Consider the following 19,153-nt stretch of genomic DNA (forward strand, 5'->3'; position numbering starts at 1 on the left):
TCAGCGTTCAAACTCTTGACTTATGTAAAAGTACAAATTTATGTTTTGTATGTTAAAATAACTTTATCTGCAAAGTAACTGGCATCTATAACTGATAGATACAATATTCATTCTCAATTGTACTGAAGTAGAAGTATAAAGTAACAGAAATCTAATTTTGGAAGTAATTCTATTAGTTACTTTCCACCACTGCTTGTAATCATACTTTATTTGCCAAGATGAGACATTTAAAATGTGATGTGGAAAAATAATTTCATGAGTAAAAATCTATTACTATATTATTAGCATATTCAGTGATTAACATCTTCTTCTTTTTAAAACGCCCTCAGTTTGTATTCATTTTTTAATTAAACAATCAATTATATAGGTTTTTTTTTCAATCAAAAGCACATGGAAATACATATAAACATACAATATAGTGGCATTAAGTAGAAAATACATCATCAAATTCAGGCAGAAGTTGTCCTACAGTCACAGACACCAAACCATTTTCTAATGTCTAGTTCCAAAAACTTAAAAAGGTCTTAATATAGAGACAGTGGTTTTAAGAGCTTCTGAGCTCCTCAGTATCCTTTTTCTCTTATGTACCAACAGCAGAATTTCTTTCCTGTTTTCAGCCAATTTCCTATCATTTCATCCCAATATACAGAGTTACCATAAATGTATTAGGTTGTTGTCTTTTTCATCTATAAATTCCAAAGGGTCTGCATAGACAAATTAGTCTTGAAATTAAAATCATATATGCTTTTAACATCACCGAATGAACAATGGGACAAAGGGGGTCTCTTTTCACACATATGATTAATCATGTGATCACTCCGGAGCTGCTCTTAAAGAATTCTCTGACACTTTGCTTTAGGAGTAAAACAACACATGCGACTTATTCTTCACTTTCAGGAAGGCACTTTTTTTCTCTGAAGTTGGCTTTTTCATAACTCAAGTGTAATTCTTACACTGTAAAAACATCATGCAGGAATGTAGTGGAATTAAGCCACCTCAAATCAATGTAATGTGAAGTTATATAAGGTCATTCTTAGTTCCTAAAGATGTAGAAAATGTCTTTACTTTAGAGTAAAACAAAATAATATCATAAACTTTGGTGCAGCAGAAAAGGTTACTAAATCAAGCATAGCGAATATATTGCCAAATAGCGTTCTAAAACTGAACTAGATGGCGTGGCTAATAAAACAAATAAACAAAGGAGACAAAAAAGAGAAAAAAGTGAAATACACAGTAACAGTCATGTAAAATGTACACGGTCTCACACATCGACAAAAAGTGTAACTTTCTCTGTCGTGGTCTTTTGAAATACACCATGGGCTTTGAAAATATTCCCAAATACGTGAAGAATATCCCCAATATGGAGACTTTGTCTTTCAATATTAGGTGTGGAAACCTAACATATGCCAAAACTACTAAATAAAACTGTCACTCCTTGCATTATTTCAAAACTCCCTCAGTAAGCCTATATCTTTTGTAATAAATAAAATGCATTCACAGCCCATCTCTGTTTTCTATGACTCCACAAAGACCATGAAAGACCTGTTCATCCTCTGATTTAAGCATCATCAGAGTCCTCCTCCTCTCTTTGGTGGAGTGAAGACGAAGACTTTAGTGGAACTGAGTCAAACCCATCATACGTCCTCTGGAAACACAGTGATGATAACATGAAGCATGAGAAGTAGCCTTGTACTGTAAGAGTGTGTGTGAATGGAGCGTTTACTGACCTCCCGTGAGAAGGACTTAATTTTGGTGAAGAAGGATTTCTTGGTGAGGTCCATGAGCTCGTCCTCTGCGTCCTCTCCCTCCATTATTGCACAGCTGTCTGCAGTGGGCAGTTCACACTCTTTACCCCCAGAGCTCATCATCAGCTTGGAGTATTTATACTGCAACCTGCAAGTGGAGAAAGACAGCAATAAACAAAATAATTCTAAATGTTTTCATACTGTTTAGGTTTTAGCTTTAATTTTATTTACTGCCACGACATATCGGTGCTTCAACAAACACCGAAGGAAGTGTGGAGCTCAGCAGTCTTACTTGCGTGTCTTCTTCCAGAAATAGCAGCTGATACTGATGAGTAGCACAGCAGCAATCGTTCCCGTGGAAACACCAAACTTGAGCCAGAAATCCAGGGTCACACAAGCGCTGACTTTTTGCACCGGTAGGGACTCTCCTCCGTAGCACTGCAACGGCTGCTGCCACACATAGGTGGTTCTCTGAAACAAAATCCCTCAAAATGTTGAACTGTTCCTTTAAATATCCCCATAAACCTTAGATGAACATCTGTTTGTTCCAGTGCTTCAGTGTATCACAGCTATAGTACACTACCTCTTGTGGCTTAAGATTCAAACCTTCTTGTAAATTATTCTATACATTGTTTTTCTGTAATCTAGTCTGACATCATTGGTATATTTAGGATCTTTAAACGCACAGTATGTAACTTCTGCCTCCAGGGGTCTCTCAATCAAAACAATAACAAAAGATGGGACCATGGGAGTTGTTGTCTTCACCACCATTACAGTAATCTACTCCCGGTTTGGATTCCTCCAGTGTCAAGGGGTTCAAGAAATCAAACAGACCAGGTGATTCCGACCGTTAAAAACAAGTAATAAAGCAGCGACGCTGTACGGAGGACAGAGACTCAGGGAAGAGCTGGAGCTGAGATTGATGCTAACCTTTGTTTGGACTGTTTCTCTGATAATTTATGAACCAGACGTTCAGGAGGTTTTTAACAGCAGCTGAATTAGCCACAGAGGTGTCCTCCTCTCCATAACAAACACACCAGGGGATTAAAACCACTAAACGAATAACGCAGTCTCACTTTAAAAAAAAAAAAAAAATCAGTGATTTGCTGACGCACGTCGGCGGAGAGGGAGTAGCTGGAAACTGAGACTGCTTACCTTTGTTAATAAATTATGAACCAGGCGTTCAGCAGGCTTTTCCCGGCAGCCAAATTATCTGCAAAGGTGCTCTCGTCTCCACAACAAACGGACCAGGGGCTTAAACCCGGTAAACGAACAAAGCAGTTTCACTTTAACAAAAATAAATCAGTGATTCACCGACACTCTTCAGTGACACAGGACAGGACGTCTCCAGCAGCTGGGAGCTGAGCTGTCTAACATTTCCTCAGCTTGTTTCTCTGATAACTTCAGATCCAGACGTCCGGTGACCAAAATCCTATTATAATCTATTCAAATATAGAGCTGAAAACCACCAAGGTGTAAAAAGCGTATGTGGCTTAAAACTAGATAAAAGTCAATGTTGAGATTCTGGCAGGCATCCACAACACCGACCCATGCACATAGGGGATGATGTCATTGACTGTTACCATATTAAAAATACGTATTTATCTGGTTTGCGAATTATTGGAAACATTTGTGAAAATGTAAGTATACAACTCAAAAAAATGTATAACATAGGTCTAGTCATTTTTAGACATTTTAATGTGGAAAACGTACATATTATAACTTTAAGTGTTTCTTTCCACACAGCAGAGTTTGTGTTTGATCTGTGATGGATTTGTGGGGTTAAGGAGGTAAAATGATTTCGCTCCACTCTACCTGTATTCCCTGGATACAAGCGCTGACAATCTCTCTGTAGTGGTGTTTGGTGCAGAGTGGACATGCATGCTGGCTCTGCCACAGAAGGTGGAAAGAACAACCATCACACGTCCCCTCTGAACAGTTACTGCGGAGGAAAACAAGGTAAGAGAGGTGTTTACAAGCTTTTTACACGGCAGAAATGATCTCCAAGGAGCCACTTAGTCGACAGTTCAGCTTCAGAGAGCTCAATATGTGACCTGCATATGGCTGAAAGAACAGTATGTGTGTCAAATCAAATGCTGTCTGGATGACTCTGTGTCAGGTGAAAAGCTGAGTTTGGTTCTGGTGTGAGATACCTGGGCAGTGTGATGTGGTCTTTAGCCGTCACTGTGGGATTACATCTCAGTCTGATGGTGGCTGACCTGCCTTGTTTACAAGCCTGAGTCTTCTCACTGGACCTGGAAACATCACAAACATGACAAAAATGAAGATCTTAACCACCGTGGGATATATATGTGATATATTTTAGACTGTTTTTGAGTGTCTATTACATTTCAAATGATTAAACTTCCAGTATCAAAAATTTGCTATTAAAAATATGAATGCATCACAGTGGATGAATGAAGCAGAATAAATAGTGATCCTAATTACTTGTAATAGAATATGACGTCTGGCAAGCCGGGTGCAGGGGAGAACAGCCAATTTGGAGAAGAGACGCCAGCCAGCGCCGTGTCAGTGGTCACACCTTCAGAATAACATGGGACATATGTTTGTCATCTGATAAATGAAATGCTCACAGTGTAAACAGTCTTTTTCAAAGAAATGTCCATTTTGATGCCTCCTTACAGTAGTACAGCTAGAATAGGAAATATTAGAAAAAATAAACATAATTTAGCAGAAGTTCTCATGGTAATAATCTAACAACACCCTTAGATTCAGCTCGTTACACCTTGTGGGGTCTCAAACCTGAGGTTGGGAATGAATGAAATGATGCAGAATTCAGTCACGATCAGGCACGCACTACATCCAGCAGACTACTGCAAATGATCTCTGATAAAAAAGCAGGAGCTGAAACACTACTGGTGGTAGTAAAAACAACAGAGGAGTTAAAGCTCCTGAAAATGTTGAAGTTTTCTCTATTCCTCTATTAAATACTCACATCTAAATCCTTAGGTAATATTCACTAAAAGTTTAAGACTTATGTGAAAATCCAGAAACTGTAATAAAATAGCTGCTTTTATTGGAGCACTGACGCTGAGAAATAGAAAAGTGGAAACACCACTAATGTGTGAACAGAGGGTGCTGCCATTAATTAATATGGAAATTGTTACCACAGATTTTTCAGAAAATTACTGAATGTTGTGACTTGTCTTGTCTTATGAAAAAAATCTTTCAAACGTATGCTTCTCATTCACAGCGATAGCTGGCTGCAGCATTCAGTCCATACCGATGAGTGAGTCACCGATGAGGAAAGGCTGGGAGGACACCACGCTCTGACTCCTGATTTCAGAGGGAACCACGGTGGACTGGCAGACGTAACCTCTGACCTCTCTCCCACTCTCTGTTACGTTGTCCACACATGTGGCTGGCACACGGCCCTGCGAAGAGGAGCACGGCAGGTTAGAACGCACGTCAAACTACTATTTTACAAAAAAAAAAAAAAAAAAAAAAAGGATCACGGCCGTCTCACCTCTTTCCCACACAGACCCACGCTGAAGAGATGGAAATATCTCAGGCCTTTGTTGGTGAAGCGAGGCCCGCTGTGGAAGCTGGTGACGTTGGCCAGAGGAGAGAAGTCGTACTGCAGCCGGGCTCCTGCTCTCGTCCGCACATCCAGCGAACAGTCACTGACACAAGCTGAGTAAGCCTGCAGGAAGTCAGGGAGTCAACCACAGACGCATTTATATGCACATCATATTCTGTTTACTGAGGGTGGATCAATGTGGGAAAACATAATAAAACAAATTATATTTTAGCATTTGTTTTGTTTGTTTATGTGAGGAGATTTATGATGTGGGTTGATATATATTTGCGAAATTAAAATAAAAACGTATTAAAAAAGGTACGTAAGCGCTACTTTAGTCAGACCAACATTAATTTGGTAAAGTGGCTCCTGTGAACAATTTAAAATCAAATATGGAAAGAGGTTTCTGACTTCTGGGTTAAAAAAAAGAGAGAAATTGCTTTTCCTAATAAAAGAAATAAGCAGGAAGTCATGTAAGACGGGCAAAAGTACACAAGAACAAGCATTATATACCTTCATTTAGGATATGCCTACAGATACACATGCATTCATGGCAATAGCTAGGATTTTAGAAATGCTGACGTCATGATTTTCTTTTTTGAAGTTTGTAAAATTGTCTGATTTAATTGTTTCACATTTTCTTTATGTATTAATCTCTCCAGTTATATTGTCTGTAAATGTTTTGTCCCTCAGTGATGTCTGTTAACGCCTTCTGTACATTGCCAGAGAAACAAATACTATATCATGTTTAATGTTATTCAATATAATGTAATCATTTCATTATTAATTCATCTTTATTTTATTGAAACAGTTCATTATAGTCCCTGAAGCAACCCTGAGGTGATGACCTCTAACGACCTCGGCCGGGACACATTTACGCTCTGATAGATTTAGTCATAGCTTTGTAATTAGAGTTTTCCAGCGGTCAGGACTTCGTTCTCCTCACCTTGTTTCTCTTGGTGTTTGGACCACAGTGAACACAAGCCGCCTCCCCCACAGGCTGCTCAGCCCTGATGAAAGTGTTCGGCGAGCATCTCTTACACACCCCTGTCCCGTTGACCATGTAGTGTCCCGGTGGGCAGGGAACGCAGGCGGAGCCGGCCTCTGCGGAGCTCAGGGCACAGCGTCGACACTGCGAGGCTACACCTCCGACCACATTGGTGATGCGGATGGCGTAGATCTTTGCAACGTCGCGGCTGTATTTCCTCTCCTGGGGGAAGAGAAACATCGGGTGTCATTCATCAGCTGAGACTCTAAACACAGAGGGTGGTTGGCTCTGGACAGAGGAACACTTTGGAAGATAAAAATGTCGTCTGTTGTGGAAAGTAGCTGAACAAATTTAATCAAGTTCTGCACTTCAGTACAATTTTGACTTGGCTTGATTATTTCCATTTCCTGCTTTCTATATCCATTCCAGTTCTGAAGCAAATATTGTACTTATGACTGCAGTACATTTATTTACTTTAGTTACTTTGCAGATCCAGATTAGAAATATAAAATATAATCAACATTATTTTAGGTAAAGATAAGACTTTATTGATATCTGGGCCAAAATTACCCACCAGAATATGAAGTGATTAAAATGATCTCCACCTTTATGAGCTGCAGCAAAAGTGATTTTTTACACATTAATTCATCAATATTCAAAATTTAATATTAAATATATAATTTATATCATTAAGAAATGAGCCATTCTGTATAATTAGTGCTTTAGGTTTTGATACTTTACTTAATACTTTGGTACTTTTACTGACATGCACTCCAGTAACATATCAGAGTACTTCTCCCACCACACTGTGTTTTATACTCACAAAGGTCATTTAGATTTTTTTGAAGTTCAGCTCCAGACTGCCCTCTACAGTTAAGTGCAGTATCTGGGGGACAAACCCACCGTCCTCTGTCAGTGCAAAAATCACCTCCACAACAGTCAGAGGAAGCATGACAATGCTTCAGGAGTCTGTCAGAATAAATTCTAGTGATCATTTAAAACATTTACAGACATTCTTTGTAAATATAGTTACAGTATTTATCCCTACATTCGGTGCTTCATCTTCTGGCTCTCTTGCAGCTCCTCCTGCACCGTATAAATGAGTTTATACTATTGCGCTACACCAGATATTAAGCGTCGTCTCTGAAGTTTAAGAACAATATTGTTTTTATTTATTGTTTTCTTCTCTTCAACGTGATGATTTTACATTTACAATAAAGTCTATGAGTCATCAGCAAGTTTTCTCTCTGATGAGCCAAAGCAAAGAATACGAAGACACTAAGGGAATTCAGAAAGACCAACCGACTGTAACCAGGTAAACCTTTATTTGACTGACTGGCACTGTGCTGATGGCCTTAACCTTAATTGTTAGGAGGATGCTGGCATTTTGTTTCGTCTGTGCTGTTTTTGGTTCTTGATTTTATGTTCATTTCTTGTGTTTTGTTTCTGTTTATTTGTTTTCATTATGTTCATAATATTTTCAGGTTGTCCGTCCGTCCCATTCTCGTGGACACAATATATCTCTGTAACGCCTTGAGGGAATTTCTTCAAATTTAGTACAAACCTTCACGTGGACTCAAGGATGAACTGGTTAGACTTTGATGGTCAAAGGTCAAAGGTCACGGTGACCTCAGAAAACATTTTATAGCAGTGAAGCTGCTGGAAGATCAACACTGATGTTTGGGATGTGCTGCTGTGTCTCACCATGTTAAAGGTCTCTGTTCGCTGAAACGTCCAGGTGAAGCTGACGGTGCTGTTGCTATGGATCAGGTAGGAGTACGACTGTTTCCTGTTGCTGCCTTTCCACTGCTCCACCACATTATTATTCCACTGATTATAACCCTGCAGAGAAATGCATTCGCCTCGTTTATATTCATACACGTGTCAAGCTTCTTTATCATCACCTGAAGCACACGTGTGACAAAATGCACCATTTTCACTCACAGCCAGGAAGTACAATTTGCAGTCAGCTGTGCACGTGGTCTCAAAGACAAAGGTGATGGAAGACAGTTCAGTCCTTTCACTGTCTTTGACCAGGGACTGAGGCAGCCTGTGGAGACATGTGACATTACATACTGGATACAGAGCTTTATGTGTAATTTCTTCTAGAGAAAATGCTTGACTTCACCTGTATCCAGGGACGTTGAGTATGAGCATCAGATAGTCTGTGTCCTGATCCCCAGGCGTGGTGTAAATGTACTCTCCAGCCACCTCCCATGCTGTGGTTACAAAGAGGAAAAATGATAACACACTCCTGTGCTTTCAAACAAACAATACACACAAACAGACACAATAATTCAGGTGGCCATGCACATTGCATATTATGTGAATCATCACTTATAAATAAGGATTAAAGGACAAATTTGTAGGAATGTTACTGTAAGAAATCCTCAGGCTGAGCGTGTGATTGGTCAATCATGACCAACTAATGTGAAGTCTCTTACCTGTGCTGTGGTCGGAGTGGCTGAACTCCCGAGTGAAGACGGAGCTCTTCATGTTGCTCGGCATGGTGTTCCACCATTTGTACTCGAAGCCCACCACCGGCTCTGTGCCAACAGGGCACTTAGCACAGGCTGTGAGTAAATAATGTGTTATTATATCAGTGTAAACGTGTAGGTTTTTAGTATTTTTAGCATTTCCGAGTATTACGTGTACTTGAAAACAGATGAAGACAGGGAAGGTACGGAACTACCATTACATTTTACGGCACCACTTTACTATAAGACGACCCCTACAAAGGATTTATGAATGGTTTATAATTAGTATATTAGTTAGTTTGTTAACACTTCAAATCATTTATAAATTGTTATAAAACATTAGATAAAAAGGCCAACAGGGGCCTGTTGTTTGCCAAATAGTGAGCCAGCATGTATCTGTACTGTTGAGCCTCATCTCTCATTAGTTACTGAGCTTTCTTTGTTTTCTCCATCATCAGCTTTTGTAGCTGCTGCTTCATCACGTTTGTTCAGTCACTAGCAATGAACCACCGTCACCTTCTTAATGGTCAAAACATTCGGCATATCAATAAACAATGATGTGTTTTACACTTTACAATAAGGCTCCTTTTACCAGTTATAAAAGGTAGTAAGTCATTAGTAGGATTAATGAGTAGTAAGCATTAACTTGATCTTGCCAAATAGTGAGCCTGCATCAATGTATGAAAACTGTGTTATAACTTGTTTATAATTGTTTATTTATGATTTATAAAGCATTAACAACCAAATTAATAAATAACTTAATTATAAACCAATTATAAAGCCTTTATAAGGGTAGTATTAAAGTGGTAACAGTTTTACACTAAGTTTGAATGTAACAATAACAAAGTTGTTGAATAAATGGCACAAGAAATCTCAAGTGATTTGTTTTGACTTGTTTGAATGGTCTATAAGGATTTTTAGGGGAGAGTTTTTCCCGCTGCACAGATTGTCAAGCCCCTTGAGCCCAATTTGAGATTCGGGATTTTGGGTTTTATACAACTACAACAGTTAGTTCCGAATTTGTAATTTGGGACTTTTAACTACATGTTATCAGGTGTTCTATTAATTGTTAATCAGCATTACATTAATGGTCGGTATAGATTATAACAAAATTTGCAAAAATGAAAATATTTCCAGAAATAACATTTGAATTAAATTCTGTATGATCGTCAGAAGAGGATGAAGGGAAGGAAAGAAGCTTGCGGTCTCGTACCTACGACCGAATCACAGCCGTGCTGATATTCAGTACGTCACTCCCTCTCATGTGATATTACTTAAATATAAATGAAACTGACTTGACTATATGTTTTTACTTTAAAATAATGTATGTTGTATCTGCAGCAAAGCATAATTCATCCCATTCTATTGCGTTTCTACCATGCTGTCCATCTCCAGAAAAAGCAGCCTTAACAACAGAGCCATCACACGCATCACTCGACAAAGCAAATGAACACTTGACATTACTTGTGTGTGACATTACTCCTGCAGAGAGGAGACTCTGTAAGAGGGTTTGCTTTGGCAGGAGTTTTGTCCCTTCTGTCATAGCAGCCTTATATAATCCCTCCCTAAATGCTGTGTATAGATGTGTGTCATACAGTGTATGTGACTGTGTGAACACATGTATACAAGGACAGTATGTGTGGGTATATGCATGTGTATGTGTATATGTATATGTGTCCACCATGTTTACTTTGTGCGTTGAAAATCATTTTCTCTGCTCTCTGACGTTCTATATTTATCTACTGACTTTACATGGCTTTGTTGATTATTCAGCTCTAGTTAGTCACTGGATGTTTTCTGTAATTTGATTCAGGACTTTAATCACTGTTCCTTATTCTCTCTAGACGCATAAATCAACCTGCAGTCAAGACGACTGATCGATTCAAAGTTTGTCTCGGCAACAAATAAAATCATATTAATGGTTATTTAGCATCAAATGATCGACACCTTCGGTAAGTACACATGCAGAGTATGTCACTGCAAATAAAAAAAAAAAGAATCACGTGAAAATGCAGTATAATTAGTGTACTGATTCTGCACCTGTTCCATTAGAGTAGAAACCGTTGGCGCAGGGTTCACAGGTGGAGGAGTTGGTGACAAAGAACCCCGGGTTACACGGTGGACAGGTTGTCTTCTCCCCTGACGCAGGAAGCTTCACCGCTCCTTCAGTGGTCTCATTGCAGATCTTAGGTTCAATCCACTTGTACATGAGCTGCGTCTGAGACACACAACAAGCCAGACGTGAATAAATGAAAGAAGCCACCAGAAGCTCAATCAGCGCAGATGATTTATATTTAAAGAAACCCGATAGGTACAACAGATGGTTGTGGCAGTAGCAGCAGGATTCAGAAAGCGAGAATCTCTCCCACGTGTTCACCTCGACTCAACCTGCATGAATGTTGCTTCCGTGTGTTTTTGTCGACATTACCTTTCCCTCGGAGTCACAGGGAGTGTGAGTGTAGAAGTAATCACTGTTTGCACAAGCGGGTCTCGGTTTGCAGCTCCCTGAACCAGCCTCTGAGAAACATGGAAAAAACCAAGCCATGTGAACCAGCCGGCGGGGACGAGGGGGGAAACACACAGCTCACATTAAGATCCAGTGATAAGAAATACACACTCTGTAACCTCTTAAGCAGTAAAAGTATTTGAATGCAGATTGCTTTATGTATGTGTGGCAGCATGCAAATACGTAGCGGTTGTAAGTTCAGCCGTATCTACAATAATGATATGAAGTTAGAGAACACGTCAGTAAGTGATGTGACTCTCTTTGTGGATGGAGTGTTAGAAATGTGAACATGGATACCTGCATATTTGTCTGGTTCACACTGATGGCAAACAGTGGCACCCTTAGTGGAGTAGGTGTCAGCAGGGCAGGGGGCACAGCGGGCGGATCCTGGTTTTGCACTGTAGGTGCCAGGTTTACAATGGAAACACTCCGATGTGAAGGCCACCCCTGGAAGAAAACCATTAATCACCTTTTAATCATTAACAACAACAACAACAAAAAAGGAGTTGAAGAGCGAACAAAACGGGTGTTAATCTACCTGAGATGGCAACATTTCTTAACAGCACAGGTTTGACGGCGCTGCCCTGCAGAGTGTAGGCAGTGGTTCTCCAGTACAGCACGTTATTGCCAGTGTTCAGCTCAACCTGCACAGAGTCAGTTTGATAAATGAAAGAGACGGAGAGCAGCAGAGGTAAAATGCTGATGCAAGCAGGTGTGACATAGTGCTAAAGCTACACTCAGACAAACCCTGTATTTACTCCAGCTGCTCTCTGAGATCTTCATCCACCGGCTTTCAGAGTCTGTAGACTGACACTGGTCGTTCTGAACCTACGGGAGGGGGGAGAAAAGAGAGCGAGGTCACCAAATATTCCTCCTACACACAGAACTCTTCGTCAACAACAACAGTCATTTTAAAGCACTTACAAAGAACTCAAAGTAGACACTGTTGTCAGGGTAGAAATACTCAAAGGACACAGTTCCAGGTTTCTTCAGGCTCACGGCATAGGACAGCACGGCAGTGCACTCATCTGTGTTTGAGGCTATGTAATCACCTGACGGTGTCCACGTTGAGCTGGAAAAACATCAGCAGCAGAAAGAGTCGGATGAGCTTCTTCAAACCAAGAAACAATGAGGATTTCAATTGATTCATTCAGCTAAGACAAAAGAGACAAAGACTTTTAAAAATAAGTGAGGTACAGTGCGTACTGACTTGGAGCAGTCTGTGTGGGCATCCCCGCCATTTGTTGTCACCCCGTGGGTGACAAAACCTGTCGGTAGGCTGTCCCACTCATCGAAGGCCACGCCGGTGCCCAGAGAGTAGGTGCCTGCAGCACACTTCTGGCACTGCTGCGACTGCATGGCCAGGAACTCCCCCTCACTACAAGAGAAGGCTATAAGAGGAAAAAGACCAAGCAAGGGCAGAGAGGAGAGGTTCATGGAGATGTGGCAGTGAACAGATACAGTTCATTATTTACATGTTAAAGCTGTTTTACATGTAAAAGGAGGGAACTCACTGCACTGAGTGCCTCTCACTGGATCTGGTAGACCTGTGCATGTGTCGGGTTTGTTTGGAACTGCCACTCTCCATCGAGACCCGAGTACGTCACACTCTGTGTACTCAAAGTGATAGTCTGACTGCAGGGACACAACACAGCTGTGAGTTTCACACAGCCGGATAGCAAAAGCACTATATGCACAGCATGAATAAATTATATGGAAAAATAAAGGAGAAGGGCTGCAACTAATGATTATTTATATATATAATTTATCAGTTAATCTGCCAATTCTCTGTTTTATCTACAATATGTGAGAAAATACTGGAAAATGCCCATTTTAATTTCTCAGGGCCAAAGTTGAAGTCTTCAGATGTTTTGTTTTGTCCAACCAACTGTCCTCAATCCAAAACAATGATAAAGAAATGCATCAAATCCTCACATTTGAGACGCTGGAATCAGAAAATCTTATAAAAACTAATCTAACATCAAAGTTGTTGTAGATTAATTCTTTGATCATTGACTAATTGATTAATAGACTAATTGTTGCAACACTACAAAGGTTGCAAATCAACATGCATGTGGGGAGGAAATGAGGCTGTTGGTAGACAGGTTATCTGCCTGTTTTAAACTTCGGGTCAGACCAGCCTCTTTTACAAATAAAGATGGAGGCTAATATTTGCCAAGGCAGCCGTTTTAATCTCTCTCATCAAGGATGTGCTGAAGCTCCAGCCCCTCCAGGCCTTATTTACTTGGCCAAGGGGGAGAGATCCAACTCTTCTGTAAACATTTCACTTCAGTGTCGTCACAGAAGTTCGGAGACAGCAGGAGCTCAGGTGCAAAGCTTCTGCCGTGTTTGTCTGTCGTGCTTCGATACTTACAGTAGGTGACTGACAAACACTGTCCCACCCGTAATGATGTTATTTGAGGATTGACATAACGTTAAAGGTAATCTTGTTGATCTGACACCTTCTGAGACAAGTCATGAATACAGAGCAGACACACAGTGTAAACTTAAGATTTGATCATTGGTCAACAGGAGGCTGTAATGTTCCTAGGAAGGTCATTCAGAACTAATCCAAGCCCACACACAGCCTGGTGGTGGGATTAATAGTTAACAGAAACACAGCAGCACTCTCCTCTGGCTCTGTGTGTTTTCTATTAGAGCTGCTACATTAGCGGTGGTTGGGGTATCAGATGAACACGGGTCTGAGTGGGAGGATCTGATGTAAAAATGCACCAAACTGGGGATGTGCTGGAGCTTAATTGCCTCATTTAAACAAACATGAGGAAACCACGGCAACGGGACACGATGACCGCTGAGCCACATGGTCAATGGGCTGGCATGGAAACAAGCTCACCTGGAAAAAGTAGCTGCTAATAGGCAACCTTTATTAGCTCACAAAACATGAAAGTCTACAGGTGTGTGGCAGCTACTACACACTCTGAAGTAATGTTCAAAGTAAATAGATTAAAAAAAAAAAAAAAAAAAGAAATGTCTTGATTATTATCAAACAGTACTGTTATTATGCAAACTGAAAGTAGATAGAGAAGGGTGAGGAGAGCACAGCAGACTATATGTAGCATATGGAAGATGTAGTAAAACAAGTGTCTGATAACTGTAACAACACTGAAGCAAGCACAAGTGAATGACTAATGTAATTCAAACACTTGCTGTGTAAACATATGTTCATTTCCCACACACACAATATGTTCAGGTGGCCAAACTATAGTCCCACTGTGAATGTGTCTATTCAAAACTCACATCAGAAAATGTACATTTTTCTTTACAAGCATTTAAAGTCAGTTCTAAGTTAAAACACTTCCCTTGAACAGGTCTCCAAATGCTGATGACACTGCTTCTAAGGTGTTCCACGAGTTTACCTGATGACACCTTTGTATGTAGACTACATGATAAAAACAGCTGACACCTACGAGCAATTTTAACTTTGAATGGCTTTACTGCGTAAGAATAAAAACAACATGAACCTCCTCACCTCTTTGCACATCGGCAAATCCGCAGATGTTTGTGCAAAAAGCAGCCACAGCAAAAAGTGGCTCAGGTGTGTCAGGCCTCGCTGCATCGTCGCCTCCTGTCAGTGTGGAAGTGATGGTGACGGAGGAGCGGTGGGTTGACCTGCATACGCCCTCAGGTGCTGCCCGCCCGGCGGCTGCTGGAGGCGGGAGAACAAATACTGGGAGGTGATTGGCTCTGGAGATTGTTTTTACTGTGAATCGTCTTTGAAAGACTCGCTGTTGAACCACAATAGGCTGCTGACTTGTATTTTACCTTCCTTCTGCTGGTGTTATTTGGACATGTACTATATAAGTGAATGTTTTTCAGTAATAATCCTGAAGAGAAAAGAAGGTTGTATAAAAAAATATATAACCGTATGTGTGTGTGTGTGTGTATAGGCCTATATATAGCAACTGGTGGGTTGAGGTGGTGGGTTTATAAACTAGTATTGAATTAAGTGGCCACTTTGCCAGTGTGACACGCTGACACATCAGTTAGATAAGGGAAAATAATTCGTAAACCGCTGGAAAAATATACTTCTTTAAGAAAAAGTAGTAGCTAATAGTACACTGTGAAAAATACTGAGTAAGAGTCCTGCATTCAACAGTCTGCAGAAGTGAAAGTATCAAAAGTGAAAGTGGCCTATTCATTATTCATACATTACTCATGTATCGTTGCCTTTTACTGTTTGTCAGCGCAGTAAGAATTTTTACTTTTAAATGCATTTTGCATGTATGCATCTTCATCAAGCTCAGAGGCCTGGAAGTTTGAGGGCCCCCAGTGACCACTGGCACCACTGTTGCCTTTACTCCCCACATCTTTTCTAGCTCCTCTTTCGGCCCTTGATATTTTTTTCGAGCTTCTCGTGTTCCTTCTTCCTGATGTTGCTGTCGCTCAGGATTGCTACGTCTATCACCACTGCCTTTTCTGTTGTTTGTCGATCAGCACGATGTCCAGTTGGTTAGCCTTCACCAGTTTGTCAGTCTGGATCTGGAAGTCCCACAGGATCTTCGCTCGGTCATTCTCAACCACCTTAGGAGGCGTCTTCCATTGTGATGGCTCGGGCCTTGTTCTTCCCATTCAGCCAACTTTTCAGGACCTGCCTTACTCTGTGTAGGTATTTGGCTGGGACTTACTTCCTTGGTCCTCCTTACTGTTCCCATTTGTCTGCAGAACACCAAGGTGCTTGTAGCTGTCCTGAACATCTATAATGCTGCCTGCTGGTAGTTCAAACCCCTCTGTCCTGATCATCTTCCCTCTCTTTGACACCATCCGACCACACTTATCTAGTCCGAATGACATTCCGATCGTTGCTGTAGATCCTGATGATGTGGGGCAGTGAGTCAATGTCTCGCTCATTCCTGGCATACATCTTGATGTCATCCGTGTAGCGGAGGTGACTGATGGTCACTCCACCTCGGCATCGGTATCCGTAACCACTCTTTGACATGATCTGGCTGAGGGGGTTCAGGCCTATGCAGAACAGCAGTGGGGATAGTGCATCACCCTGGTATATGATGTTGATGTTGTACATTTCCAGGCATTCCAGTATCCATGTGTGTGGCATTGAGTCGTAGACTTTCTTGTAGTCAATCCAGGCGGTGCACAGGTTGGTCTGCCTGGTCTTGCAGTCTTGGGTGACTGCTCTATCGACCAGTAGCTGGTGCTTGGCTCCCATGGTATTGCTCCTTTCTGCGCCCTGCTCATGTATTGGGCCACGTGCCTATTCACCATAGCCACCTGCGTAGTTACTTTCCACCACTGTTGTAAACACCTGTGATTAATAGGCTCATTACCATAGATGTATTAGGCTATAAAACTTCTAATAAGTAAAGTCTTATAATACATCCATGCTCATGACATGTGGGAGGAGGGAAACTTCCGTCAACAATCATTTTATTTTGAAAGGTTTAAACGGAAGTTTTTGGTTGCTTAGAAACCAGGTTATAAACATACCGGGTTTAGTTACAATAGCTTAGCAGCTACAACAACAGCACCAAAACTCTGGCTTTATTATGTTTTCTGTTTGCGTGTTGTCGTATCGTCATTAAAGATGTCGGGCCGGGAACCTTTCGCCTCTCCACGGTTTGAAAACGGCTTCACCCTCAGCGGCTTCAGACCGCAGCAGGTGGGTTTGACTACTGATGATAACTGACCGTTTGTCTCAAATCCATGGCAAAGCAAAACACAAGCTAAAGGCTAAACTAAACATACATATTGGCTCCTGGCAGTTATTTTTACACTGAACATAAAACACCTTTTCCCTAATTAAACAACATGTAGATGTCTAACATACAATTCAATGACCACAAACCAGTTGCTACAAAGTGGAGGGTCCTGTGGTATGAAGGACAAAAAATGACATAAGTATGAATAAATAAATAAATGTAGAAATACATAAATAAATTAATAAATAAATAAATAAATGTAGAAATACAAAAATAAATAAACGTAGAAATGCGTAAATAAATAAATATTGCCAAAATGTTTTAAGAGCATGTTTAGCATTTATTTATGTATTCAATTTTCTTTTTCAGCATTTATTTATTTATTGATATTAAGTCACTTTTTGTTCTTCATACTAGGGCTTTGCACAGTTGTTAATCGAGCCTTGGGGAATCAAATGATGGGATTTAAAAGAACCTGTCCTGTGCAGCAATTAAATACATCAATACTGTAGGAAAAGCAGACAATACTTTTATCCTCCTCCACAAATTTTTTATATTTCTAAGTGCGATACTCCTTCATGTGCAATATTCTCTTGTGTCATTTTGTCTGTTTTGTGTGTGTTTACTGTTTGCACTGATCAGGAGTAGCTCTCATTCATTCATTTCATTGTAATTTTTTGTAGGACAATAAAGGATTTCTATTCTATTCTATTCTAAATACAACCACAAAATTGTCAAAAACTGAGTTTTTGCTTTAAGGCAACATTTCTTCCAAACATTTTACATTTTGAATATAACTTCTAAATTCTGAGGTGTGATGGTTCACTGTTAAAGAAAGCAACATTCTTGTGTTACATGTTTCATCTCCGTCATTGTTGGCTTATTACTGTATGTGGATTAAGTCTAACAAAATTACCATCTATGGTGAATAAAATCAAATAATACAAATCAATTATTAATGAGCACTATTGTGGCTCTATGTAGTCCACTAAATTTGCAGGATTTTATTCTAAAGCAGGTCCACACTTGGAGAACTATCACCTGAACTTCATCAGTTTAAGTCTTAAAATGACCCTTAGGAATAAAAGTTGACCATCATGTTATGTCCACAAATAGATTTGGTGATAATTTCTTTGTAAATTTGGAATCAATTTTTCCTCCTGACCCTTTGTGCAGAGAAAAACATATAATAAACCAACACACATCGCCCAGACAGAGGAACCCTGGAGTCACCTCCATGATGCAGCCACTTTGGCCAGCATCCGACGGAGCGTGATGCATTATGAGCACCAGGTGAGCTCCAGGGACCACGAGTTTGACCTTCATTTATGAAACAAGAGAAATATTTAAAGGCAAACACACCTTCCGTGCTCTGAATGCACCGCTCTTTTCTTGACATCAGGCTCCAAACGACAGCCTCGACTTCCATCTTAAGTCGGTCCACGATCAAAGCAAGGACTTCCTCAGGAGTAAGAGCCAGATTTTATACCAGAAAGAGACTGTCTCTGAGGACCACAGGTGGGTGTGTGTGTGTGTGTGTGTGTGTGTGTGTGTGTGTGTGTGTGTGAGACATTAAGGTCGTGGACTGTCTGTACAACATCACTGTGGCATTTCAGGAGTCTAATTCAACCATGTTCATTTATCATTTTCAATGTTAATTTGCAGGAAACAGGAAAAAATAAATCAGTACATGCTGGAAAAGGAACAAGAGAAAGAAATCAGAGTGTGGGTCGACCCACAGAGGCGCTCCATCTACAGCATCAAGTGAGGCATCTGGCTTTGTCTGGAGCAAAGTGTGTCCCAAATACCAATACAATGCTCTACTTTTCCTCCACAAGCATTTTCAAACAAGGGCATCAGCAGGGAGAACGATGGCAGCTTCTATTCTACATGTAGCTTCCACTACCACCGTCTCCAACTGCTGCCAACATCAACAAATAAAGAAGTTCTTTCAGTACATTTGTCTACTGCTGGTGTTTTTCCAAATGACACACAGTGAAAACTAGATACTGAAAGGTGATTCATGGATTTCAGGATCACTTGAACCCCAAACTTCCCAATAAACACTGAAGAAAAATAAACTCACTCAGCTGTCACATTACTGGAATGTTTAAATGGCCAAGTGGATATTTAATGAAGGTAAAAATTAAGGTATATTTCCACTTCGTTTGGCTGTTAATGCACAATAGTGCCACTTTTTTACTTTCCAGAAAATATC

The 19,153-nt window shown here is 40.4% G+C and overlaps 2 protein-coding genes and 1 long non-coding RNA gene across 4 annotated transcripts; 2 read left to right on the plus strand and 1 right to left on the minus strand.

The window, feature by feature from the left end:
• Nucleotides 1-325: 325 nt before the first annotated feature.
• elapor1 (endosome-lysosome associated apoptosis and autophagy regulator 1) lies at nucleotides 326-14,906 on the minus strand. The gene is made up of 22 exons (XM_056384107.1): nucleotides 14,748-14,906; nucleotides 12,772-12,892; nucleotides 12,468-12,648; nucleotides 12,182-12,329; nucleotides 12,005-12,085; nucleotides 11,796-11,901; nucleotides 11,555-11,704; nucleotides 11,180-11,268; nucleotides 10,792-10,969; nucleotides 8,719-8,847; nucleotides 8,403-8,493; nucleotides 8,219-8,324; nucleotides 7,979-8,116; nucleotides 6,233-6,496; nucleotides 5,233-5,409; nucleotides 4,990-5,140; nucleotides 4,194-4,287; nucleotides 3,899-4,000; nucleotides 3,561-3,687; nucleotides 2,038-2,216; nucleotides 1,728-1,893; nucleotides 326-1,645 (listed from the first exon to the last, which is right to left on the minus strand). Exons 1-22 carry the CDS (start codon nucleotides 14,832-14,834, stop codon nucleotides 1,559-1,561), a joined length of 2,952 nt encoding a protein of 983 aa, XP_056240082.1. The 5' UTR covers nucleotides 14,835-14,906; the 3' UTR covers nucleotides 326-1,558.
• On the plus strand, nucleotides 2,223-5,097 carry LOC130174372 (uncharacterized). 2 transcript variants are annotated; one of them, XR_008828589.1, is made up of 3 exons: nucleotides 2,223-3,385; nucleotides 3,492-3,704; nucleotides 4,960-5,097. It is a non-coding gene; the product is annotated as an uncharacterized LOC130174372 (long non-coding RNA). The 2 variants fall into 2 exon arrangements; XR_008828588.1 differs by having other exon boundaries at nucleotides 3,495-3,704.
• Nucleotides 14,907-16,696: 1,790 nt separating the features above from the next.
• Nucleotides 16,697-18,892, plus strand: cfap276 (cilia and flagella associated protein 276). The gene is made up of 4 exons (XM_056385812.1): nucleotides 16,697-16,895; nucleotides 18,112-18,228; nucleotides 18,338-18,453; nucleotides 18,601-18,892. Exons 1-4 carry the CDS (start codon nucleotides 16,821-16,823, stop codon nucleotides 18,701-18,703), a joined length of 411 nt encoding a protein of 136 aa, XP_056241787.1. The 5' UTR covers nucleotides 16,697-16,820; the 3' UTR covers nucleotides 18,704-18,892.
• Nucleotides 18,893-19,153: the final 261 nt, after the last annotated feature.

This window comes from Seriola aureovittata, chromosome 9 (genome assembly GCF_021018895.1).
Source record: "Seriola aureovittata isolate HTS-2021-v1 ecotype China chromosome 9, ASM2101889v1, whole genome shotgun sequence".
NCBI lineage: Eukaryota > Metazoa > Chordata > Actinopteri > Carangiformes > Carangidae > Seriola > Seriola aureovittata.